The 25,821-nt window shown below is 39.4% G+C and overlaps 1 protein-coding gene and 1 long non-coding RNA gene across 4 annotated transcripts in view; one reads left to right on the top strand and one right to left on the bottom strand.

The window, feature by feature from the left end:
• Window positions 1-7,627, bottom strand: part of LOC147173715 (uncharacterized) — a 10,186-nt gene extending 2,559 nt beyond the window's left edge. The window contains exons 1-2 of the long non-coding RNA XR_015094848.1: window positions 7,344-7,627; window positions 3,166-3,347 (exon numbers count right to left, since the gene is read on the bottom strand). This is a non-coding gene — a long non-coding RNA (uncharacterized LOC147173715). The remainder of the gene's footprint in view (window positions 1-3,165; window positions 3,348-7,343) is intronic.
• On the top strand, window positions 7,089-25,821 carry smarcad1a (SNF2 related chromatin remodeling ATPase with DExD box 1a). Of its 3 annotated transcripts, XM_086076187.1 has the most exons (26): window positions 7,089-7,484; window positions 8,168-8,306; window positions 8,508-8,625; window positions 8,899-8,965; window positions 10,113-10,204; window positions 10,884-10,953; window positions 11,857-11,951; window positions 12,471-12,596; window positions 14,427-14,505; window positions 14,590-14,702; window positions 14,907-15,224; window positions 16,214-16,410; window positions 16,486-16,576; window positions 17,454-17,553; window positions 17,786-17,845; window positions 18,014-18,089; window positions 18,164-18,299; window positions 18,516-18,647; window positions 18,966-19,061; window positions 20,762-20,879; window positions 21,466-21,581; window positions 22,393-22,581; window positions 22,876-22,994; window positions 23,073-23,255; window positions 23,699-23,808; window positions 24,791-25,821. In XM_086076187.1, exons 1-26 carry the CDS (start codon window positions 7,397-7,399, stop codon window positions 24,850-24,852), a joined length of 3,090 nt encoding a protein of 1,029 aa, XP_085932313.1. In that variant the 5' UTR covers window positions 7,089-7,396; the 3' UTR covers window positions 24,853-25,821. The 3 variants fall into 3 exon arrangements, with proteins under 3 accessions (XP_085932313.1, XP_085932311.1, XP_085932312.1); XM_086076185.1 differs by having other exon boundaries at window positions 14,590-15,224; XM_086076186.1 differs by lacking the exon at window positions 12,471-12,596 and having other exon boundaries at window positions 14,590-15,224.

Raw genomic sequence — 25,821 nt, 5'->3', positions numbered from 1 at the left:
AGTTTTATATTTTTTGCCAGTTAACCCAAGCTGCTTAACTTTTATGACCGTTGACAAATCGCCCCACTTTAAACTCAAATGGCAACAGGAGGCGACGCAGCAACTGGGAATTTAACAAAATCCCAGTATGAGGCAGGGGGGTGAGTTAGTGAGTAAAATGGAGGTAAAGGTAAAAAAAAAAGAGAAGAAGAAGAATGGAGATGGGCTTCGGGGTGTGCGCTCAATAAACGGCCCCCCTTTTCTTTGGCCCCACGCTTGGCTGCTTTGGCTGAGGGGGTCACAGCAGACAGTGGGGGCCTTTGTGGGTATTTCTCAGAGGCTGGTGGCAAAGCAGCAGCAGAGAGGAGAGAATAGACACGGCACCGAGGTGAAGACATGAAAGAATGGAAGGATCATACAAGCGGCGGGACATGGTGAGGGGGTTAGAAGATGGTGGAAGAAGCCCAAATAGGGGGGGGGGGGGGGGGGGGTTGCTCGTAGATCACTTTACCGAGCCGTGAATGCACCTTGAGGAGCGAGTGGAGGAAAGGAGGGAGGGGACGAGAGGGTGAGCGACGACGACAAAGAGCGAGAAGGTCAAGGAGAGCCATTCGATATGGAGAATGGGGGGCATATGGGGGGGGGGGGGGGTTGGAGGCAGGACTTAGATTTGGTTACACTCCGGGAGAAGTCCAGTGTCATGTCCATCAAGGTGCTGTAACACACACACATATAATTCATGTGTATAGGGCAGCAAAGTTGACCTGAGCTATTTATGGGGGATGTATGGACCAAGCCCAGGAGCAAATCGTGATAAACTGTGAGTAACTGGCGCCAAATAAATATGTTTATAATAACATAAATCAACAGCATAATTATTCATAAAAATAAGCACAAATATGATGCCAAAAATAATTTCAAATTCATCTTACCCTGAAAAATAAATGGCTCACAGTTCTATTATTTATTTATTTTTATGTTTTATCTAATTATAGGCCATATGATGTCAAAAATATCATCCTGCAAATAGGCCCCTAACTGTGAGTTTGAGACCCCTGTTTAGAGCAGGAGTGTCCAAATTTTTCTTCCGAGGACCACATACAGAAAAAAAAAATGCAAGGTCCGCTTTGATTTTATTTATTTTTTACTTTAACTTATTTATTAAACATGGTAAAATCAATGAAGCAATTATACATTGTTGATATAATGTAGTTATTTTTGAAAAACTGCTACAGCTAAAAGTCATAAGGTACATAGTTCAGGATTTATTTTTTTATGTTTTGGGGTGATCCCTGTGTGCCACTATAATAGATCCGCCTCGCCACTGAGCAGAAGCTGAATCCCAACTCAACATTGTGAACCACAACAAGAACAATCTGTAGTAAACTAACCACACTTAACTCATTTAATGCCATTGGTGGCTATAGATGTCAAAAATCCATGTGAACTATTTCTATTAGTTTAACATTTATTACTTTTTTATGAAAACCTAGGAACATTTTTTCATTGTACATTTAGAACAGATATAAAATTTGTGATTAATCGTGAGTCAACTATTGAAGTCATGCGATTAATTACGATTAAAAATTGTAATCGTCTGACGCCCCTAATTTTTTATTTTATTTTATTTTTTAATTAGGGGCGTCAGGCGATTACATTTTTTATTTTTAATTAATCACATGACTTCACTAGGTAACTAATGATTAATCATACATTTTATATCTGTTCTAAAAAAAAAAACAATTCTAGGTTTTTATACTCTTGTTGACAAAAGTGGAAACAATTTTAAACTAATAGAAAAAGTTCAAATGAATTTTTGACGTCTATAGCCGTCAATGGCAGTGAATGAGTTAAGAACCATTAATGTGATGTTTTCACAAATCGGACCTTGACACGAAAGCAGCAAGCGAATGAAACAATTTTCGTTTCTGAAGCTGAATTATCTTGTTCCCCACAGTGTTGTGTATGTCTTTGCATAGCTAGAAAAGTTTAATCCACCCTCTTTTTTTTTTTAAATAACGTTGTGGCCATGTTAAAAAATATTTGTAGGAAATGCATATCACACACAAGACCTAAGCTCAGTGAGTATTTGCTTTTGGCGGGGAACCTTTTTTGTGGCGCCCATTACAGCCTGAACAAGAGGTGTTAAAGGAAAAAGTAAAGCAGCCTATTCAAACCTGGAAGACTCTATACATGTGGCACTTTGTAACATAATTGCTTTGCTACATACACGCACGCGCGCACACGCGCGCAGCCAGCAGCAGCAGCAGCTTCCCGAGGTGCTCCCCACCGAGCGGGGTCATGTCAAACATCAGCTCCCGTCGCGTCAGCTCTTTTTCTCCCACAATTTAACACAGGCCAGGCTGTCAGCGTGCTAACCTCCACAAGGGCTCAGACGCTGGCCCCCCTAAAACATTTTCGCACATTTGGTGATGTGCGCAGTTAGTGCCACATAGTAGACGATAAAACACAGAAGACAGACTCCCCGGGTGGCGTCCACTCCTCTGCTGACATTCTAACGGGCTCCCCAGTGAGTGGACACACACACGAAATCCACAGCATGCCAGCTAAGAGGATAGCTTAACGAGTTTTTCATTGTGCTTCTGTCACCTCTATTCTTCCCAGGAATTCACAATTGAGCCACCTTATGTATGTTTGGCTTGTTTTACAATAACACTACTACTCTGTATTACATGTCAATTGTCAATACAAGCAACAGTTGGACAGTGGACAGTTTGGAACAGCGACTCTCGAAAGTTGTTACGACTCAGCTTTCGAAAAATTGCTGAGCCGTGATTGGTTCTTACCTGCGCCCGAATTAATTGTGAAGTAATTTTAAAGGGAGACTCATTGAGCCATTTTCAACAGTTTTCTGGGTTTGGTCAGTAAACTGAGCCATGATTGGTCATTACCTCTCTCCTCAGCACCGGTGAAAGGTATTAATTGTTCATGAAAAAGTGATCACATTAGTTATAGACAAAATATTATCGTCTTACTCTTGAAAATGTCTCACTGTGTCTAACTTGTATGACAGTAATAATGTACAAATGTTACTGACCTGTACTGTTAATAAAGATTCTGCAATGACACTGGTACTCAAATGTGGTGTTTTTGTGGACAAAATATATGAATACAGTGTATCACCACCCATACATACTGTTCAGCTTTTGTAGGAAAAGTGTGTACCTTCAAACTTGTAGAATATTTTTGGGGGCGGGGGGTAAGGAGGGGCATAGATGAAACGTTCCATTTGGTGGCCTGGGGTTGGACCATTGTCCTTGCTGTCTGTCTTCACGTCTCCTTCAAACTAATTAAAACACGGATGATGTGACAGGCCAATTCAGAGTTGACCGCAACCCCTGCAAAGACTAGAGAACAAAAGGCAGCGGTTAACGAATACAAAAAAACGTCATCCCATAATGTTGCAGATCGTTATCCAAAAAGTGACAAAGAACAAATACTTATTAGATATTTCATGTGTCTGTACATTGTGTTTATTTTTCGGATGCCTTCTTTTTGTCTGGCTTTCTACTCTTTGCTTTATCAAAACTGGTTTGTTACATAACAGATTCGGAGAGGCGAGATTTGCATCCATCCGTCCGTCCGTCCATCGTCTGCTTTATTTAAGAATATTTGAAGTTTGTCTTGCGGCAGTCAAAAATCCATCAGCTTCATTAGCATTGCATTCATTAGCTAATTTAGCATTTATTGTTATTCCGGTCATAATTATAGCAAAGCTAGGGCAACACTTTTATTGAGAGCATAAAAGCCCAGCAATTACGCTAATTATAGAACGACGATGTGATTTATTGTGATGTAAAGTTAATAAACGGGGGAAATATAGTATCAAAACGGGTGTTGTGCAGTACATATGTTTTACAGGAGTTGAATTGTACTGTACTTCTACTTTAATTAGTCTTTTTTTTTGTATCTGTACTTCATGCACAACAAGTACTCTTGCCAGCTATGGCATCCCAACATAAACAAGTTTTCATAGTTTAATGTTCGAGTATGATATGATGAAGTGGCAGGCCAGCTCGAAGGAAGACAAAGGCGACAAGGAATGCGCGGCAAACAAAGCGATGTTTGACGGATGTTCTGTAAGTCTGCCACGGGGGGATCTGTCATTGTGTCTCGGTGATTGGTGGCTTTGCCTCCCGCAACATGGGATTCGTCCCACCCTTGGCCCACCCCAACCAGAGGTGGTTACACTAGCGATGACTCGAACAAAGCGGCTCAAAATGATTTTTGGGGATGAATTTGCCAAAATACACCGCTCATATCTCAAATGTGTTTACTCACAAGTCAAAGCAAAAAAATCGACCAATAAGTAGGGTCACTCGTAGTATATCATTAATCATTTTTAAAGTGGACTCCAGCTCGCCCACGACCCTAGTTCGGAAAATAGATGCCTCTGTAAATTTCACAAAATTTGACTACGAAACAAATGTTGAAATGTGAAATGTCCAAGTATTTCTACAAGTAGTCTTTAAATTGAGTTGAAAGTGGACATGTTGGCGTGATGGCACATCCAAAACTTCCCTAATTCAGTTAGTCTTAATTAACCATCATATCCTATCATGTAAAACGTTGTCGAATAGCACTTAGAAGTATGTCCAAACATACTTCTGTCTGATATTGTAAAATCAACCCACCATCAATTTGCATGGTCATTTTGATGTGTTGTGAGTGTGTGTATAGAAATATATTTGTCAGTACGGGTGTGGAGTTTACATCCCAGACAGGTCGCCTTGGTAACAAGGTGCTTCCCTGTCGCCGTCGGGTCTCGGCCAAGTTGGGCGCCACCGTGGCTGGATGGCGGCAGACTTTGTGACAAGTTTGCCAGGGCGCACAACACGTGCGCATACTGAGAGACGGAAATAATGTATGAATACAAATATTATGGAATATCATGTCACTATGCTGCATTTGAGTATTGTTACTATTGAACTAAGAAGACCTATTGTAGATGTGTCTGAGAATCATGAGCGAACCTTGACCAAGGCAAGGAGCCACAGTTTGAGCATCCCGCTGTGAGGGGTCACAGCCTCCGTCAGATTCATTGTCAGTCGGTCTATTGTGCCCCTTCGAGTACACACACACACACACACCGTTATAACTTATAGGGTCTCCATGACAATGATGGGGGCGACAGTAAGGCGACACGGTGGCGCTGCATTGATTTGGGCATCCAGCATAATCGTCCTAATATATGCACTGTATGGCAGGTAGAGGCGGACGCAGTGTGTGCGTGTTTGTGTGTGTGTGCACCAAGATATGAATGCAATACAAACGCACAATTAGATGACTTCCAAAGACTTGCTATGACTTTGACTTTGACCATCAAGACACACATAAATAAAGATTATTTATCACCTTTGACTGGTTGGTAACTCAGACTGAACATGTCTTAATTTAACCCTTCATTTAGTTCAACTCACATTTGGAAAGTCATATTCCGTGTATATATTTTTTTTAAGAATTCACAAAGTTTTCTCAGAAAAATACGGATTTCTCCTAAATACAACTCTTTTTGTCAACATTTGTAAAACCTGTTTATTATTATTTTATTTTTTTAAGTGTAGGACTTCAAAGGATTCTTTAAAGTAAATGACTTCTTGCTTAAAAATATTGCCAAAACATTCTAGGAATTGTGTCTTATTATGTGAAAATCTAACTTTTTTTCTCCTTTTTTGGGGGGGTATAAGGGTCACGGGGGGCTCCGGAGCCTATCCCAGCTGGCTTCGGGCAGAAGGCGGGGTACACCCTGAACTGGTTGGCAGCCAATCCAGGGCACACAGAGACGAACAACCATCCACACTCACAATCACACCAAGGGACAATTTAGAGTGTTCAATTAACCCGACATGCATGTCTTTTGGAATGTGGGAGGAAACCGGAGCCACAGGAGAAAACCCACGCAAGCACGGGGAGATATTTTTTACAGTATATATTAATCTAGGACCAAAACTTTTAAAGAGAAAAATCCAACCTTTAATTCAACTGCATTTGTTCAGTGGGAATAAGAAATAATTCTATTACAGCACTTCAAATCATACGTGCCACAATTTTTAGTGCCTCTGGTGTTAATACCTTGTACAACCCATTTTTGCCAACAAAACAGAACCGAATCTTCTGCTATAATGTTTCACAAGATGGGAGAATACAGAAAGAGAGATTTTCTGCACAATCTCTCTAAATTATCCAGCGACCTGGGAGACACACACGCACCACGCACACGCACGCACGCAAGCGCACACACACGCACGCAAGCGCATACACGTTGCAGCTCTGGCGTCATTAGACATGATCTATACAGTTAATTGGTTATAGCAACCTGCCCCCTTGTGTTCAATTAAAGTAAGACACCAGTTTTCTATTCACATGGGGATTTTGTCATCACAGTATGACATCTAGTGGACAACGTAGGTGACGCAGTAGATTTAAAAGCGTTCCAGTGGCTGGCTGTCAACAACGACACAATACATTTAGACTACAAGGCTAAATTAATAATGCAACCATAAAAAGTATTTTTTTAAATAACAAGTTTGGCCCACATATTTTGGAAGGCGGGTTATTTAGAAATGTCGTAGTCGGTTTCTTCGTGTGTTTGTAATGTATACTAACTCAATCCTGTATAGACATCTCTTGATCATACTTTGCTTTCTTTCTATTTTTATTTTCATATCTTGTAATGTATTTTTATATATGTTCAATAAATCAATCTAAACTATTTATAATTTACATTTGCACATTTAAATTACAGATTACATTTACGGATTATAAATTTAAATATGAGTTCCTGTTTTATCTCCGGCAAATGACAATTGGAGCCAAAGCGGAAGTGGGACGTAATGGAATGAGCTTGACTCCTCCGTGCGTTCCTGCTGCTCATCCGGATACGATGCGTTTGGACAGTGACAAGGATCAAGCCACTCGTTCCCACACACACATACAAAAAAATCCCTTCATAAAAATGTTACATTTTTGGGGACTCAAACGTGAGTTCACACACCTAAAAAATATATATTTTCACACACATCCGGTCTTTTGGCCAATGACAGGGCTCAACCGTCCTACGTCACAGCCTCTATAGCGGGAAACCGGTAGTCTTCGGCCTATCCAAGCTATTTCATCTCGTAACATAGCCACCGTGCTTCTGAGCTGCAACCGTATTCTCGCCAGCAGCAACATGTACTGCCGTATTTAAAACCTACCGGCCTTTACCGAAGCCTCCAGACTATTTTAAGACGACGCTCTTTGCTGTCGGGCAGGGTAGTCAAGAAAAAAAGTTGAGTGTCACGCTTGCCGGTGGCTAGCAAAACAATACAAGAAAAAAGAGAAACAAAAGATCCGCTACGAACCTGAGTCGGACAAAAGGCTTCCCCGGTGGCAGGCATGAGATAGCCCCGTCAATATGAGCCAATTTAACTTGGAACGTTTCCGTTTTCAAAAGTCGTCAACGTGCAACGTGAGTTCCGAGTCTGAGAAGGAGAACACGCCGGGTGAGTAAAGCTGATTTTCGGGGCTAGCGTTATTGGAGCTCTTGGCCAGCTGTATAAGGAATGCTACTGTGAGCGTTAGCGTGTTTTGTACTTAATTAGCATCGACGCTGTATTTAATGTGGTTGCTGACCCACGTGGAGGAAATCAAGACAGGTTCCCTGTGATGTAACTGAGCAACGTTGGCGATGTAGTAATCAGCCATGTCAACAAATCGTGCTCCTACCTATCAGAACGTACCGATTTTTTGGTAGGCACATACCACACAAAACAAACCTCCTTGCTGACCGATTAAATTGTAAATGACACAAAGGCATAAGTAGTTGACCAGAAACACAATTTTTTTTTTTTTACATATATGAATATGTTTTTGCAGTTTGATCACTGATGTTTTTCACCAACCCAATTTCTCACTGCACACTGCGTGGCAGTTGTGGATAACTGGTGTCTTGTGGGTAATGCTCAACTTTGACCAATTATTGTTAGGTGCAGAGTGCATAGCCAGCTTTAAAAGTAATTTGTAGAATTATAGGTGAATGTTTGCGCCAATGTCTCATCCAGCTGTAGCCTGTTATAAAACACCATTACACATTCGGAGAGGTATTATCAGGCCATGACAACTTTCCTCCATTTAAGTGTATTTAATTTGACTTATTGTTGGGATCACTTCTAATGTTGCCCACCAGCTCAAATGAAATCCACCAAATCCTATTTGTCAAAGTCCCATGCCCAAGGAGTGGTTTTTGAAGACGTTGATGATGCTGATGATGCTGATGATGCTGATGATGAGCCACTGAGGAAAGTGTCCTTTACAAGGAAATTCAGGTAGATGACTTATTCCTATTCCTAATTCTAACCCCTAACCCTATTTATTTATACACATTTTTTTAAATCCACAGACATGCACTCAATACACACAAAATGCTCTCCCGGGTGGGAAGCGAACCCGCACAGAGTGCATTTATTTATTTATTTACATGTTCCAGGTGTTAATTTACTTATCCTGCACTGTCTTTGACACTCCAGGGATCCCATGGTCAAACCATCTAATGTCACCGATGATAAAAAAGAAGAAGAAAAAAGTAAAAAACAGTTACAACTCTCAGAGATGTTCCCTCATTTGTCGAGTCAAAAGCTCTCCGAGGTGAGTTATGTCATATTGGAAGTAGGCACGGGCCGGTTGCTGTTTCAATATATACTGAATGTTGAAATTTCAAAACCACTCAAACTTTCTGTCAGACGTAAGAACGTTTTTGTATCTTTGCTTTTCACTTTGTGTGGAGGCCTACCACGGTCAATCTGGGCCTGAAGTTGTCTGAATCTCACCAGTATTATCTTCACAAAGGCAGCATTTTTACACATGCCTCCTCTACTAACTGATTGTCTAATAGTAAGGTTCATTGTATTGTATTTACAGGTTGTTGGGAGTACGAGTACACTAGATGGGGCAGTTGCCACATGTGTGCTGATTTCTGATGATGAAGGTATGAGGAGTTGCACAGCAGCCCAATATTTTACTTGTGTTTCCTGTGTGTGCAGCACTTGTCCCCATAGCATCGATTTGCGAGAAAATATTGAATGGTGGAGCATAAAACATTTTTACAGGGTTCCCATGAATGCTTGTCTCATTCTTGACACTGTCTTAGTGTAGAAATTACAGTGGCAAGCCCTTTAGGGAATTGCTGTTTTTCCGTCATTACATTTATCACCCATAATGGTTATTATCATAAAGTAGAGGTTTGTACAATAATGTAATAAAAAGTAGCTCGTAGTACTAAAAATATCAACCAATTAAAGAAGGGAAATTCACAAATAGCAAAAATAAAATACATCGTATGCCAATAATGAAAGGGCAGAAGCAAAGCCTATGAAAATAAGCCCTCCCGTGAAAAAAAAAAAGTTGTTTGTTGGCCAGTGAATAAACATCTGAAAACCTGTGAAGTTCTGTTGAAATTGAAACAAAAATCGTTTACATGGAATTTCAGTATCTACATGAGAATTGTACGGTTTGAATAATGGAAATAGAATATACATGTATTTTCCCTGCAGATATTTTTTTAATGGTAGATTTAAAATGTGGGTGTGATTTGATATTCTTTAATAATCCAGGCGTTCATGCTACTATTTAATTCCAGTTTGTTCAACCATTTACTTCCTTTTATTGAACTACTGTATGATTTTAGTGTTGCTGAATATTTTCTGGAATTTCATTTTTGTTGTTGTTGTATGCATTAAAAGAGATGTTTGCGGTTCTACATTCTCTCAAAATTCTAAAAGTTATTGAATAAGGGGGTTGTCCACTCGCAGGCTGACATGACTCTTGGTGAGCAAGAAAAAAACGACAGATGAAACTCTTAGCAAAGTAAGAGAACTTCTGTTTACAAAAATAAATAAATAAAATGAATGAAAGCAAGAAATCCCAATCAAATTAGTATGTGGATAATAATCTTTTGGGCATGGCTACTAGAAAATCATGAGACTGATTACATGAGTACATGTGATACAATTGTTTTTTATTCTGTGTAAATAGCCTTGGGGACAACAGGCTATTGTTCTCCTGAACTCTCAGAATTCTCATCTTCAGCAAAGCAGTGACACTAGCGATTCTGTTTTGTTGTTGTTTTTTCCCAGACACAGATTGTGTCAGGAAGGAAAAGCAGGATAGTGACAGCTCGCTGAAGAGTGGTGAGACACAACCCATCCAAAGGAGGAAACAATCAGGGGTGAGATGACAAAGCCTTCAGTTAAGATTGCTGCCATCTTTTTTGTTGTTGTTGTTGAAAGAACATTGTCAAAAGCCAGGTTTACATTGAGTCATTTTTTGTCATTTCGATTGAAATTATTCCAAATGAAGATCAGTGGTCACCTGTTCACATGTGACGTGATCCATTACGATCTGCCGTTTACGTGCTCCACTCCATTAATCAGAACAGACGTGAGACATGAATCTGCATTTCAGTGTGTCTGGGTCATTCATGTCAGTGCGCTGTTACAATTGGTACTCACCTCCCATTTACTATGCCTTACTTTGTCTTAAAGTCCGTATCTCACTGAGGGGTGAACATTTGCGACGTTAGCGAATGTGAATTTCACGTCAGGGTTTGCTCAAGGTCTCTAAACAGTTTGAATGTTTTCTCTTCACAATGCTTGCGAAATTTGAACGAACCCTGATGATGATGAGCGCACATTCGCTACCTTTGCCAACACTCGTAAACATTCGCTCCTCCCTGGGCTTACATTATGTAAGTGTTTGCGCTGCTGTGGCTGAATGTGCATTTGGACTTCGAAGATGCAAATGAATTGCCCGCACTGGAATCAAAAAAGTGTTTTGAATTGGAGCAGTGTTATCTTTGTCGGGGCAGAATTGATACATTTAAAGAGGATATTGTATTGTGTTCACAGGCTGTTGGAAGTACAAGCACTCAGCCTGGAGCTGTTGATGAATATCTGCTGATTTCTGATGATGATGATGGTATGAATAGAGAAGTAGTCCAGCCCAAATTATACACACACATCAATCGTATTTTTACAGGAAAATATTAAACTGGAGCTACATAACAGTATTTCTATTCATGCTTATCTCATTGATTACACTATTTCTGGGTAAATGGCAATGGCAAGGCCCCAAAGCCACTCAATTACCTTTTTTAGGTAACGGACCATTATTATCCTTAGAGACATATAGAGTTTCCCGCAATTGCCAGACTACAAAGCGCACCTGATTAATACCTGCAAAAGCTAAATTTAACAGATTTTTTTTTTTAAACACCAGTAACAAAAAAATAGTTCCATCCAATGTCAAACACGGCTCGTTACACAGTAGCCTTGCAGATAAATGATGGCTGTCTTTATTTTCTTCCTCCTGCGCATGCAACCCACCAAAGTCCTCCTCTTCAGTGTTGGAATGTGGGAAAGGCATTCCTCCTATCTGCTACCATACTATTTATTCTTATACTTAATCCAATATTGTAAATGCATCCTGTATTTTTCCGCTGGCTTATTTGTTATGAATCTTTCTGTAATAGCGATGCTGCTGTTTTTAAATCTAAAAAGTAGCCACAATATTACATCGCCATCTGGCAAAATTCTGAATGGCTCGCTTACAGACGCATTTTTTGCAATACCGATACTTATTTTTACTTGGTTGTGTAAGTTAACACTTGTTCGACATTTGCACTCCGGGGGTGTAGTTTTATTTATTTATTTTATTTTATTTATTTTTTTTTTTTAATAATACAAGCCGTTCAAAAGTTATTTTTCTGTAACATTTGTATTCCATAATAATTAATATTAGTCTAATCACATCCATCCAATAAACATCATGGTCAGCATTGCCTCTTTTTTAAAAATTTATTTATTATTTTATTTTTTCCAGACGTAGAATTTGTTAGTAAGAGAAAGCAGAATGGATCTAACAGCTCACTGGAGAGTGGTGAAACTCAACCCAACAAGAGGAGGAAACAATCAGAGGTAAGATATTATTATTCCTGACATCTTTTGTCGAATGAAATTGTGACTGGTTTGTAGGGGTCCGTCCCTACTAGTTGTGTTATGGAAAAATAATAATTTTGCACGTATTAACATGACATGTTTATGCCTTATTGTGGACACATGCATTTTTAGCAATGAGCCTTTTACTTCTTGTACATGAAGCTACAACAGTATGACGTTGGCAGAAAAGCGTAACACAGAAAAAGTACCTGTATGTTTTTAGATTGCTCTCCTTCCTGTCTAACTCACTTCCCTTACACAGGCTGCATAAGAATCTTCCCATGATTATAATTTACAGTGAACTCCCTCACAGACCACTATCTTGTCGACTGCTCTGTAAGACTTGTGTATATTTGAAGCGTCAAATATAAAGAAACCCAAAAGACAACTTGTTTTCTAGAATGTTTTATTGATCTTGCCTAACTACTGAAAATTCCACAACATTTGTGTTTCACGCTGACAATTGCCTCTTTTGCCTCACTTGTATTAAAATTGAAGGTGTCTGAAGACAAAGTTGTAGACAGTAGCGATGATAATAAGGATGGTGGAGACAAACCAAATTGGGAGAAGCAAGAGGTGATGGTCAAAAGGCTACATAAGAAGTTCCCAAATCTGGACAAGGAGGTAAAAAAAAAAGGTTGTCAAATGCTTTGTTAAACTACAGTCAAATTTAGGGATGCAGACTAATATCTGTGGGCAATAGTTATCGGCAATTATCAACCAATTTGACGTCATACAGATAAACCAGATAATAAAGAAATCTGCCGTTAATAATAGACTTGCAACGTTGGCCCATCTTTTGTGGTTGTGGCTTAAGTTGTGCCCAACTCCTCAACCCCTCCCCTCTCCTATGGTAGTGTCGCATATTTGTGATGTCATAATGCACGCGACCTCGTGTTCGCAGACAATGCATCATGGCGACATGGCAGTCGCCAGTGTGGGCTTTCTTTACTGTGTCTCCCCAAAATATTACCCTCGCCGTTTTTAGTTGCATTTTTAAAAGCATGTCAATAAAATTTAGCTTCATGGTGCTTTACACAATGTTTCAATGTATTTGTACATGTTAGACTTGTAGTAGGACTCGAAAAGTATATTTGTATTTAAGTTAATTTAGCAAAAAATTATAGGCTGACTTATTGGTTATCGACATCGGCACTTTCTCAATTATTGGTTTATCGGTATCGGTGGAAAATAGCATTATCGTGCATCCCTAGTAAAATCTTTAATGTGCATCCAGCCATCCAGAATGCTCGTCACCTCCAATTTGTTTGGATTTTGAAGCAATTTTTCCCTATAAGAATTAACGGAAATATAAATAATCAGCTCTACGGTTAGACTATCGACATCATAAAAACATTCATTAACTGTTATTGTACAGGCATTTTTGGGGGGTAAAATAGCACTTTACTGCCATGCAAGTTTTATAAAGTTCTAACCTGTTGATGTGAAAACAATAAAAAACCCTGAGTAAATTTTCTGAAGCGCTTTTCTTCATTAGGTAAGGCAACTTTTTTTTTTATCTAGCACATTTCATACACAAGGCAACGCAATGTGCTAAATGCAACCAAAAGCACAACACCTAAAACTATTTACAACCACAACAGCTGAAGACATTCGCAAAGCAAAGAGAACACAAGTTGCAGGGTTGCATCTCACTGAGTGGCAAAGGCTAACGAGTGTGTGTGCACATAGCGAATGTTTTTTTTTTGTCAGTGTTCGTTCAAGGCCGCAAACGGTTACAAAGACATTTGCCAGACACCGTTTATGCTCGCAAACAGTTTTTCTTGTGTCTGTGTACTATTTTTTTTTTTTAGGGCTGTCAAACGATTATATTTTTAAATTAGATTAATCACTTAATGAAAAAGCCTTTTATTATCTAAATTATTTCGCCGCCAAATTTGAAGAGCACCGGTTATGTGTTAATTCTTTTGACATTGAATGTTATGAGGACTGTAGGACGTCTTCAACATTTTTTTTGTATCCACTGCACATGCTCATCCTCCTCTTTTTCTAATCAGTTAATTACTTGCATAATTTAAAATGGGAAAAAAGGACCCCAATATTTTGACATGAGCAAAAATTCTAAATATGATACGCAAACATTCATTAAATGCTTTACTTTAATGCATGAAATTATGTTTATTGCTCAAACACAACCTGTGCTACCTTAAACGTAGCCATCCGCTGTCACGCTAAAGGATCATCCATTGTCAAAATGGTTAATTCATGATTAATGCGATCATTTTTTGTGATTAATTAATCAATTAACGCTTTAACTTTGACAGCACTAAAAAAAAATTACACCACAGTTATAAGGCTTTGAGAATCTTATTTCTTTATAAATGGGCCACTGTTTCCTCCAAACAGTGCAACTATTAAATATGGAGGCACATAGAAAATTGGATGTTTGGTTGTGTTTCGATATAAAGCTCACTGATACCTGTCTTATTGTAGGAGCTGCGGTCTGTGCTTCAGGAACACAACTGGGATGGCGTTGCGGCTCTGCATGCTCTACAAATGTTCTCTAGCCCAGGTCCCAACATACCTCGCGCACGTTTTTAATATGAATCTGTCACCCGTGTCATGCTTCGCTGATGTCTTCTTACTTGTCTCACAGATGAGATTGATTTCAGGTCGCCTGAGAAATCACACCATGTCAAGAACAAAGAGGGAGAGGAGCAAAGCGAGGAGCGCCTGCTTGGATCTTGTGACAACAGAATGGATGCCAAGGTATATGATCCATTACGTGGGAGTGATTGTGACAACAGTTCAAGCGCTACTGTGGACAGCGACGACTATTCATCTGAAGATGAGGTCAAACATTCCTACTCGACCCTCTCCACATGGATTTCAAAAGACTCGTTCCCCTCGGTCAAGAAAACTACTACTTTCCAGAAGCCGTCCTCATCATCATCATCATCCTCCGCCGCGCAGATGCTGTCCAGGTTCGCCAGTGGGACAAGCATGGCTAAGAAGCGAGCGGAAGAGAGAAAGCGTGAAGCCCGCGCCGCTAAAGAGCACCTGAGCTCCGACGACAACGACGAGGATGATGATGATGACGACGAGGATGCAGAGAGCAGCGACTTGGACAATTACGAAGATGCACTTGCAAACACGGGAGGAGTGAAGGAAGAGATCGTCAAGTTCTTTCAGGAGGCCACCAGTGATGAGCTGACACTCATTTCTGGGTGTTCTGTTAAAAAAGCCAAAAAGATCATAGAGCTGCGACCCTTTACAAATTGGCTGAGCCTGGTGAGAAGTCTTGCGATTGTGTTGCTATAAATAGCATGCCTGTTATTAGAGATGCATTTCAGTATGTTACAAGAACCTGGCAGTCTTCATTTATTCTCTAGTTAAATTCAAAATGTAAAACTCATATTTCACAACACACGGAGTGAAATGTTTCAGAAATTTTCTTTTGCCATTATAATAATTATAGCGTACAGCTAATAATTAATAATATTTTTTGGGGAATATTTTAATTTGAGATGCACCTGTACTGTACATGTGGATTTATAGGAATATACAGGCATTTTGCATAATTCATCTATTGTAGGAACAGGAAATGGAAATGCATAGTGTAACCTTCAATCAATCACAATCTCTTCTGTGACTTTCAAGAGAAACTAACCATTGCTATGAACCAATTCTAGTCGTTATTTGTTGTTGTTTAGAGATTTAAAAAAAAAAAACTAACAATAGCACTCGAGCAATAGATGTTGTACTCGCCACCTTTACTGAAACATATTCAGTTACTGGTTCGGTCATTGTTTTCCAGAGTAAAAGCAGATGTTTTGCAAATGTCGTATTTTACTATACAGTAGAATGTGTATGGTTAAGATTGATCAATTTGATTAACTTATACAAGTACAGTATAAAATTAAATAGACCAATTATATAATGGTAAACATTAAAACAAACTTTTGATCACTGGTGCATCTCAACAAATTAGAATATCATAGAAAAGTCCACATTTTCATTATTGTAGTTTAATTTGACCAGTGAAAGGCATTTAACACGAGACATTTCAGGAGCTGCCGTAATTTTTTACCAAATGGCTTTTGGCATATGGATTTTATTAGCTAATTATAAGCTTATTATCAGAGTTTAAAAAGAAAATAAATATATTTTTTCAATGTGCCTATATAAATGTATGCAAATAAGACCAGTTACAAATCAAAATCAAGTTCTATGTTGTTCTCTAGTTCTTACCATAATCATCTCTTTCTTTTACTTTCAAGACCAACCAAATCAATAAGAGCAATGGGCTGTCAGAGGACCTGCTTTCGGGCTGCAAAACTGTACTAAAGGAGCGCACAATTGTTCGGGGACTCATGTCCAAATGTGAGAGCATTTCCTCCAATATGGTTAAGCAAGTCACAGAAGTGATGAGAGCTGGCACGGGGGCAGCGCTACAGCCCGAGCTTCTCAATAGCAAGTGAGTGACATGAAAATTCAATATGCCAAATGTTGTCTTAATGGTTTCTCATCGTGGATCACGTTTGTCTTCCAGGCTCCAGCTGAAACCCTATCAGGTTATCGGTCTGAAATGGCTGCTGCTCATGTACGAACACAACCTGAGTGGTATTCTCGCTGATGAGATGGTGAGACACAAGCCATGCAAGAGGAAAATAGTGTAGCCTAGTGCGGTCTTGACATGTCGACTGTAAGAAGGGACAAGTGCGTCACTGTTATTTTAAAGAAGATCCATCTGATTTATTACAGATTAAAACTAGGCCATTATGTGGAATCTTGTCTGTTACCGTCATGGCGAAATATTGCCAGGCTGACTTATTTCTCCCATTCAATGACATAAACGAAGGTGGTCATTATGTTTGTCTTGTGAAGTCTCTCTTAACATGGATCTAGATTTATGACGGCCCTGACATGATGGTGTTTTGTTTTTTGTTTGGTTTTCACATACTTACTATTGTGAGTAGCAACTTTAATTTTTAAACCTGGAGCAGGCGTCGTCTCTGTGCGCTTCCCGGACATGACGGAGGTTTATCTCACTTTTTTGTGCCTATGCATTTCCTGGACCCCATTGATAGCTGCCTGGTACCTACCACCTCATCTAAGACCGGATACATGCATAAAGACAATCGGGTAGTTTTTGTCACGATTTATTTTTTCCCCTTTTCTAACAAAGGGCATCAAGCGCTCGACTATCTCCTCATGTCTTATAAGATTGTCTAATAAGCTTATCCTTCTGTCGAAGCTGGTTAGGATCAAGTGGTATGGTAAATGTGTTTAGAGGTTTATATGAGTAGGCTGTATCCACACAGTGTCGTTTTTTGAACCGGAAGGACCGCCTCAATCATACCCTTTTGTTATTTTCAAATAAGTAAATTAATGTACAAAAAAGGCAGTCTTTTTATTTTTTATTTTTAAAGAGGGTTATTTATTGTTTCATCCTCTGAAAGTTGCTTCATGGTTTGCTGGGTTATGAAATGGTTCTAATCTGCCTCTTTCTCTGATCAGGGTTTGGGGAAAACCATCCAGGCTATTGCCCTCTTGGCTCATTTATTGCAGAATGGGACTCAGGGTCCTCACCTCATCACTGTGCCCGCCTCTACACTTGGTAACACAAACATTTCTTACAACTGGAAAAATCTGGATTGAATTGATGCTGTGTTGGCGAAATATTCAGTCATGTACTGTACCTTTTAATGTAATCAAAATAACCAGCTGGATTGCATTTAAAATACATGAAGTGAGCTCTTCAACTCAGCCTGGAGATTCTCTTTTAGAATTTACACACATGAAGTTCCAATGTTGTCCATAATACAGATTTTTGTGTGTGTTTTTTACAGATAACTGGGTCAGAGAACTGCAAATGTGGTGTCCCCGTCTGAAAGTGTTAGTTTATTCTGGTAGGATGTGTTACATTTACATGTGAACCTTTTCGTATCCATAGACAGTTTGAGTGGTAATACACTGATTTTTGTTTGTGCTTAAAGGGCATTTGAGAGTTCAAGAAAAACACTCGTGTGAAGCATTTTCAGAATTTTTGTGACAGGCTGCTTTTGTTTTGTGTACAGGATCTGTGGAGGACCGCCACTACCTCAAGTACGACATCCTCAATGGCGCCATGGAATTTAATGTCCTTGTCACCACGTGAGTGCCTCAGTTCGTAAAAACTCCATTTTATACACGCGTCACTCCTCAACTTGTTTTTTACCCGTCTCCAGGTACAACTTAGCCATTGGGAACAACAGTGACCGCAGTCTGTTTCGCAAGCTCCGACTTGTGTACGCCGTCTTCGATGAGGGTCACATGTTGAAGAACATGAACTCGATGCGATATCGCCACCTCATGTCTATCAATGTAAGTTCACTGGCAGCCGTTCTCAAAAATGGGGTCCGCAAAATCGTTCACATTAGATCAGCATTTTTGGCCTCACATGTTTATCTTTAAATGCTGTTCAGATTATCAGGGTGTCGTCCCCTTTTAGGGGCACCTGGACCTTCAGAGTTTAAGAGCCTATTTTGCCTTTAAAACTGCGCATGACTTCTTGATACCAATCACTTTGTCTACTTTCAGGCGAAGCATCGCTTGCTGCTCACTGGAACACCGTTACAAAACAACCTCTTAGAGCTGATGTCACTCCTCAACTTCATCATGCCGTCCATGTTCTCTAGCACCACCGTGCAGCTCTCCAAGATGTTTTCTATGGTATTGATTTTTTTCCCCCCCATCTGTGTGATGAACATAGTACACATGACTGAAATAACTGGTAAAAAAAAACTATATATATATATATATATATATATATACACACACACACAGCATATGCAATATACTACCACTCACAACAAATAGCTTAGGTCCTCCCCGACGTACAAAGATGTCTCTGTCGAGATGTATCACTTCAGCATAACTCCTTGGTACCAGCTCTTCATCGGGGAATTCAGCAAATAATTCTGTCAATAATTTTGTTGGAAATGACAATTGGTACTGTTCTGCCTCTTCCATCCATTTTATTTTCTGTAGAAGTCCCAGGAGGATCAGAGTCAATTTGAGAAACAGCGCATCTCTGAGGCCAAACGCATTATGAAACCTTTCATCCTTCGAAGGGTTAAGAATGAGGTGAGTCACTCTCTCCTGCATCTATGATGTTTATTCTTCCCGTGACATGATTCATCAAATGAAAATGTATCATTCTCATTATTGTGTAACATGAAATTAATAGTTTTTACAATCTGCTAAAGTGGCAATGTTTTCATGTAAGTCATTAAACACAGTTAAGGGATCCTTGGTGTCCATTATTATTTAGAGTACGTCACCTCCTTTCAAACTGAAATCTGTTGTAAACAAAGGACGCTCTGTACTAAGACAAAGGCAATCGGGCTGTTGAGGTAATAGTAGCCTTAAATATTAAACAAGTTCATGAACAAGGAAAGCAGCAGTAAATCAAACAAAATATATCCCACTTTGTATAAAAGTTTGTTTCTTAGACAGCAAAGTCAGTCTTTTCCTGCTGACATGGGCCTCTTTCAATGATCCCGCCTACGGTCGTCTTCAGTCTGCATCCATCAGCGCACACCCGGAGGGGTTGTCACTCAAGGATTCGATTCTTCACCGGTGGTTGATAGAGAATCTTTGTGTGTGGTTTTCTACGTTGACATTATCACAGCATACCCAACACAATGTTCTTCTAGTATATTTTTTGTAACGGTACATGTTTATTTTCCAAACATGCTATAACTCAAATATAATATGCCTCCTCACAACTGGATTTTCCTTGTACCTACGTAAAATTTGACTCCCAAAATTGCTGGTATCTACGCTCATAAAATGAAATCCAGTGTTATCTGCATAAGTAATTTGTATATCATTATTTGTAAGTGATAGTAAAAAATGCAGTCGATGCAAGCGGCCGTGCCGTACTTGTATGCGAACCCACTGCACTGGGGTAAGTCAAGTAGATGGTGTATAGTGCACTAGGTGTTATCTCGACCATTTGGTGGTGTGCTGTGCGTTGCGAGAGGGTAGCAGCAGGAGTTAATTTCCGCAACAACGTGTAAGTCATGATGCAAAGAAGGGTAAGTTCAAAATGTTAAAAGGTAGCCTATTGGAGACCATGTTTTGATGGAAAGTTGGCGGAAAAGAGCATTTTGCTTTGATAAGCGAGAATTGTAGCAAAGACGTAACATATTCGTCCGGGATTTAGAAGCCAAACTATTGGAAGGGGAACAATTTTTGGTCTTTTTTTTTTATATATACATATGTACACATTTATAGCATTAGACATTACAAATTGTTTGTAATTAAAGTACAGTAATTACTGGACTTAAAGGCGCACCTGACTATAAGCCGCGCTAACTAAATTTGGGGAATACTAGACATACAAGCTGTACCTGACTGTTAGCCGCAGGTCTTTTTAATGTTACCGTACCGGGTTCCCGCTATTTTATTTTCAATATTGAGGGTGCAAATTGTCTCGCTCTTGCGCTTCCTTTATAATGCGCCCCCTTGTGATCTGATGGATAAGCTGCACCTTTGTATTAGCCGCTGGGTTGAATGCAAGTGAAAAAAGTATTGACTTGTAGTCCAGAAATTACTGTACACTTTTTTTTCCAAAGGTACATATCATCTACACATTGTGACTTTTTTTCCATGTACTTACGCACCAATGATTTTTAATTAAATTTTCTGGGGGGGGGGGGGGGGTATTACACTCAAGAAGTTATTGTACCGTGCCTCTTTTAAAGTATTAAGTATTATATAATACGATGGGGAAAAATCACTTACTGATCTAATTATTTTCTCACTCCTCTAATTTCCAGGTGCTCAAGCAGCTACCTGATAAGGAAGAGAAGGTGGAGTTTTGCTCCATGAGTGAAAAGCAGCAGGTTCTCTACCAGGCGCTCTTGAAAAAGCTCAAAGCTTCCACCACCAGCGAGAGTAAGCTATGTTCACTGTGACGCGCGCACACACGCGTGTGTGTTGGTTCCTACGCAAGTATGGAATTTGATTTAATAAATTTCCCGGTTTGTAATATTATGCAAAATGGAAACTGTTGTATGATAAAAATATTCACACTTCCAAGACTGTTACAACAGCTATATTTTCTAAAACAAAACAAAAAATATATATTGAGAAACTCTGACGCTATCAGTGGGGTTTTTTTTCTCTTAAGGTGCTTGTAAGTGCAGCTACAATGTTTGTGTCTGAGCAGTATTATACCATTATACCCATACTCAGAAAATTACATCAGCATGCATTACTAATGTACAAACTTTGATCATCGAAACGATTCCTGTCCCCCAAAAAAATGCATTGTTCTAAAATTCAAATTACACAAGCAAGCATAGCAAGCTGGCATAGTCAGGTAAATTCTCTGACAATTGCCTCATCAAAGAATCTAATTGATGCTCATGTATTTACTCAAATTTCGCACATGATTTACATTTTCTCATGTTGACGTTCTGTGAAATCGCCAATGTCTAGGAACTGTGAGTCACTTTCTTTTCTTTTTTTGTACTCTCAGAGCGTGAGTTAACTAATGTTATGATGCATTTGAGGAAGATGGCCAACCACCCTCTGCTTCATCGACAGTACTACACTACTGAGAAGCTGAAAGCCATGAGCAAACTCATGCTGAAGGTACGTTTGCTGTATATCCTCAACAAGTGTATTTGGGTTGACCGGCGCTGGGCGATCTAATTGATTATATCAGTTAATTTGAGTTTGTCATACTGATTGCTTTTTATAAGTTTTTTTTTTTTTTTATCTTTAATAAGCTTCTGTAGTTCAAAGCATGCACACAGCAGTCGGCATTGCCAACTTAATGAGTTTTCCAACCCCGCTAGCATTTTTTCAAAAACCTCGCCAGCAAGTGTCATTTGCTCTAAGCAGATATGATCATAATCAGCATTGCATTGTTTTGCTTATGACGAGAAGAGAGCCAGCCCAGTCAATTGACAAAGACGGTTACCATTTATACATTGCAAAATCAGGGATTTATCGACCTGTTGTAAACCTTTGACCTAAGTTTGTGCCACAAAGCCACAAATAATTTTACAGACATGTACAAAGAAGAAGAGGGTGGAGGAAAGAGCGTGAGAGAGCTGTAGTGATGGTGTTGACAAAAGACATTGACCAGTCAAGCAATGCAATTAGATTTTTTTATTTTTTTTATTTAACTGGCTTTACAAATGGTCAAAGGGTGGCATTTTCCTAGAGGAAGCACTTATTTTCACATTTGTAAAGAAAATACATTTTTTAAAAATTCATAGAAGATGATGCAAGTTAATGCTGGGAGAATTTTTTTGTTTTGTTTTGTTCAAAAATTTATTAATCGTGGATACCTTTTATGTGAAAAGATCTGAGATTTCAATGGCCGTACCACTCTCTTTGTGCTAAAGTTCAGATTATTGTAAACCAAAAACACTAAGACGCTGTCCTTCCTTGTCAGGAGCCAACTCACCACGACGCAAACGCTGAATTGATCCAGGAGGACATGGAGGTGATGTCTGACTTTGAGCTGCATCGTTTGTGTCAGCAATACATGTCCATCAGCTCCTATCAGCTGGACAGCAGTCTGCTCCTCGACTCTGGGAAGTTCTCTTGGCTCACAGAGAAGCTGGCGTCACTCAAAGACAAGGTTCAATGAAAATTGTGGCAACACGTATACAGCGGGACCTTCAGTCCAACACTGTTCCATTAGACTATTCGTATTTCAAAACAAATGAGAGCGTGAATTATTTCCAGACTCACACTTAGTGTCATAAAATCTTTATTAACTTTTAAGGAAATGTTTTACGTATATTTTAACATTCTTAAACCATTGAACTTTTGAAGATACCTGTCTGAAGTCTCTCATGGTAATCATTTTGACTCCCATGTTTTCTATGTGTGTGTGCGTGTTGGGCCTCATGTTGCTTGTCTCATTGTACAGGGAGACAGAGTTGTTCTATTCAGTCAGTTCACCATGATGCTGGACATCGTGGAGGTACTGATGAAACACCTTAACCATCGTTACATTAGACTGGATGGCTCCACGCCAATAGCAGACAGGTCAGCTCTCACTAGTTTTAGATGATAAGTTTTGAAATAAATATGTGAAGAATGTGTATGCCTCCTTGTTCCCCGCAGAATTGTGCTAATTGACCAGTTCAACAACGACGCCGATTTGTTTGTGTTCCTGCTGTCGACCCGCGCCGGTGGCCTCGGCATCAACCTCACGTCGGCTAACGTCGTCATCCTGCATGACATCGACTGGAACCCCTACAACGACAAGCAGGCTGAGGACCGCTGTCACCGACTGGGGCAGACCAAGTACAGTGGAACACAGAGTAGAAGGGTTCCAAATATTAACACGCGTTTCAGAGTAGTGTGACATGAATGAGCAAACTACGGTAGCTCTCTTTCATTGCAATAATAGGTTATGTAAGCGGAGTACACACACACACACACTATGATTTGAATCAAACATATCATGTTTAAGTTATAGAATCGATCTTAGTGGAATCAAAGGCATTGACAGCTCAAACGGTATCAAGCCATTGCAAATAATTTGGGATTTCTGGCTTTGATAAAAGTGGAGGGGAAATGCTCAAGTTTGGTGCAGTGGCTTCACACTGACTCCGAAGTAGACTTGACAAAAAAAGTTGTTTTACCTTGTTGTACAGTACTATACTGTATATAATAATGTTTAAAAAAAATTAAAAAAAACACTGAATGCCATGCCACCCCCTCTTCCTGGTTTGTTTGTTTATTAGGACTGTGCAGGTCATAAAGCTGATCAGTAAAGATAGCATTGAGGACGGTATATTGCAGCTGGGCCAGAAGAAACTCAAACTGGAGCAAGACATGACAACTGCTGAGCAGAGTAAGAACACGTGTACTCACGCACCCACATTTTAGGTTGCTTTTTTATGGTTCCACTGCAGGCAAAAGAATGTTTGCAAAAAAAAAAAAAATCCCCCTCAAATAGTGGCCACAATTAGACTTTGTAAAAAAAATTACAAAAAGAAAACTTAAAGAGTAACTCGACACTATATCAACTTTTTTGGGCTGATGAACTGTAAAAACTGTTGTATACAGGTCCTTGTTATTATTTTGACATTTTAGCGTATGTTTGTTGAAAGCTTAAATTTGGGGCAGTTTGGTGCTATCTTAAGGTTAAACACTGAGATAAACACAATTTGGCTGTTTGTCCTCTCACTACAGAAGAAGATATAAACCATGTCACTTAAGCCGCATGACGTAGTCGCCCCCACCACCCATCGGCTCAGTCTCGTGCACGCCTCATTAAATGCCTTCTTAGTTATTTGCTGCTGTCAATCACAGCCAGACCATGCCCAACTCGCTCCCCATTCGCAACTCAACGGTCCTCCAGGAAACACATCCCCTTTGAGCGCCGATTTCAAATCTTAGTGAGGGGTTGAGCAGAGAGTCTGACTTCCTGTTGAGTTACTATTTAAAACCTCAGTGCAAGTTTCATACGTGGATTCGCCAAACCCTTTGTAATCGAGAAAAAAAATGTGACTTTGTGCTTCTCACACCAAGTCCGCTATGATACATTTTATCATAACTATGCACTTCTATCAATCAAGACATTTCTAGTAGAAAGGCCTTGCCTCTAATAGGTGGCATTGTCTGAGAAAATGGGCTACACATAACAGAAAATTATAAATGAAGTACTGTTTTTGGATTCAATTTTGCCTTCATCAATGAAAGTTAAATTTTTTGAGACGTGCGGAAATGTTATGTTCACAAGCCATCTGTAATTTCCATTGCAGGTTTTTGTTTCATTTTAACATTCTGACACAAATTAAAGGTATGAAAACACTGTTGTTGTTTCACTTTAGGTGATGAGGGGGCCATACCTGAAGATATAGCATCTTTGCTCAAAGCGTCACTGGGAATGTGATATTCAGTCACATGAAACTTGAAGTGAAAAAAAGGATTTCACTTAGTTCACTGATCCTGGGCAGGCTTGAGTTTTGACTAAACACACACTGGACCACATTCGAAAAAAACCATCTGCTGACCACCTTTTAAAAAGAAAAAAAGAACAAGATGTTGATTTTGATTTCCTCTGCAGACTGATAGCTGTGCCTAAAACGCATATTATGTTGAACATAAGCAGTGAAGGCTAAACAAGTATTGTGCCTTTATAATGTTGTTTAACTCAGCGGTCTCAAAGTCACACCAAACTGATAACTTTGTTGGAAGGCACCGTCAATCGTGTTATTCTTCTGACCAAAACCTTTTTATAACGTCTTTATTTCTTGACTTTTGTTCGATTTGCGTGTTCATGGAAGCTTAACTATACTGTCATCGTTCAAGCAAGATGTTCCCAGGGCTCATAAGGTCAGTGTATTTGTTCAGCAATGAGCTCACATTTCAGCAAATATAGCTTTTCTTAGAACATAAGATTTCCACTTGCGCATGTAACAATTGCAATCTTTACTACACCATCGCCAACCCATTCTGAGAGCAGTTCCTTTGGGCTGCTGTAAACAAAAACATTGGCATTCCACTCGTTAATATTAGCACGCTATGTTGGTAGTTTCAGAAAAGTCACTGAAATATTTCCAAAATGAAAAACAGGTTTGCTTCTTCCAGTGTCATTGCTTTGCTGAAAAGTGCAAAAGTTGCCGCAGTAGAGGATGCGTTAAGCATCATAGTTCTGAAAATCTGGCAATACATTGGAAGTGTTGAAGAGTCTTGGAAGCAGCTGCTACATCCTTGTACTGTGAGAATTCCTAATAATATTGTAAGTGTTCAAGCGTTACCTTTTACACATTTGGAAATTTGTATGTTATACATATTCATATTTGTATGTTCTTTTTGTTTGAATTGATTACCTTTAATAAATAAAACAATGTTCAAGTAA

Source organism: Leptonotus elevatus, chromosome 5 (genome assembly GCF_054856555.1).
Source record: "Leptonotus elevatus isolate MCC_2025b chromosome 5, RoL_Lele_1.0, whole genome shotgun sequence".
In the NCBI taxonomy this organism is placed as follows: domain Eukaryota; kingdom Metazoa; phylum Chordata; class Actinopteri; order Syngnathiformes; family Syngnathidae; genus Leptonotus; species Leptonotus elevatus.
The sequence above is the reverse complement of the archived record's forward strand: the minus strand, read 5'-3'. Positions and strand labels throughout refer to the sequence as shown.

What these genes read in the sequence shown, in the direction of transcription:
- smarcad1a (XM_086076185.1), top strand. Translation starts at nt 7,397, where the DNA reads ATGAGCCAATTTAACTTGGAACGTTTCCGTTTTCAAAAGTCGTCAACG. An exon ending in AAAGGAGGAAACAATCAGGG is followed by an intron (nt 10,205 to 10,883) that starts GTGAGATGACAA and finishes TTGTGTTCACAG; the next exon opens with GCTGTTGGAAGTACAAGCAC. An exon ending in TTACAAATTGGCTGAGCCTG is followed by an intron (nt 15,225 to 16,213) that starts GTGAGAAGTCTT and finishes TTTACTTTCAAG; the next exon opens with ACCAACCAAATCAATAAGAG.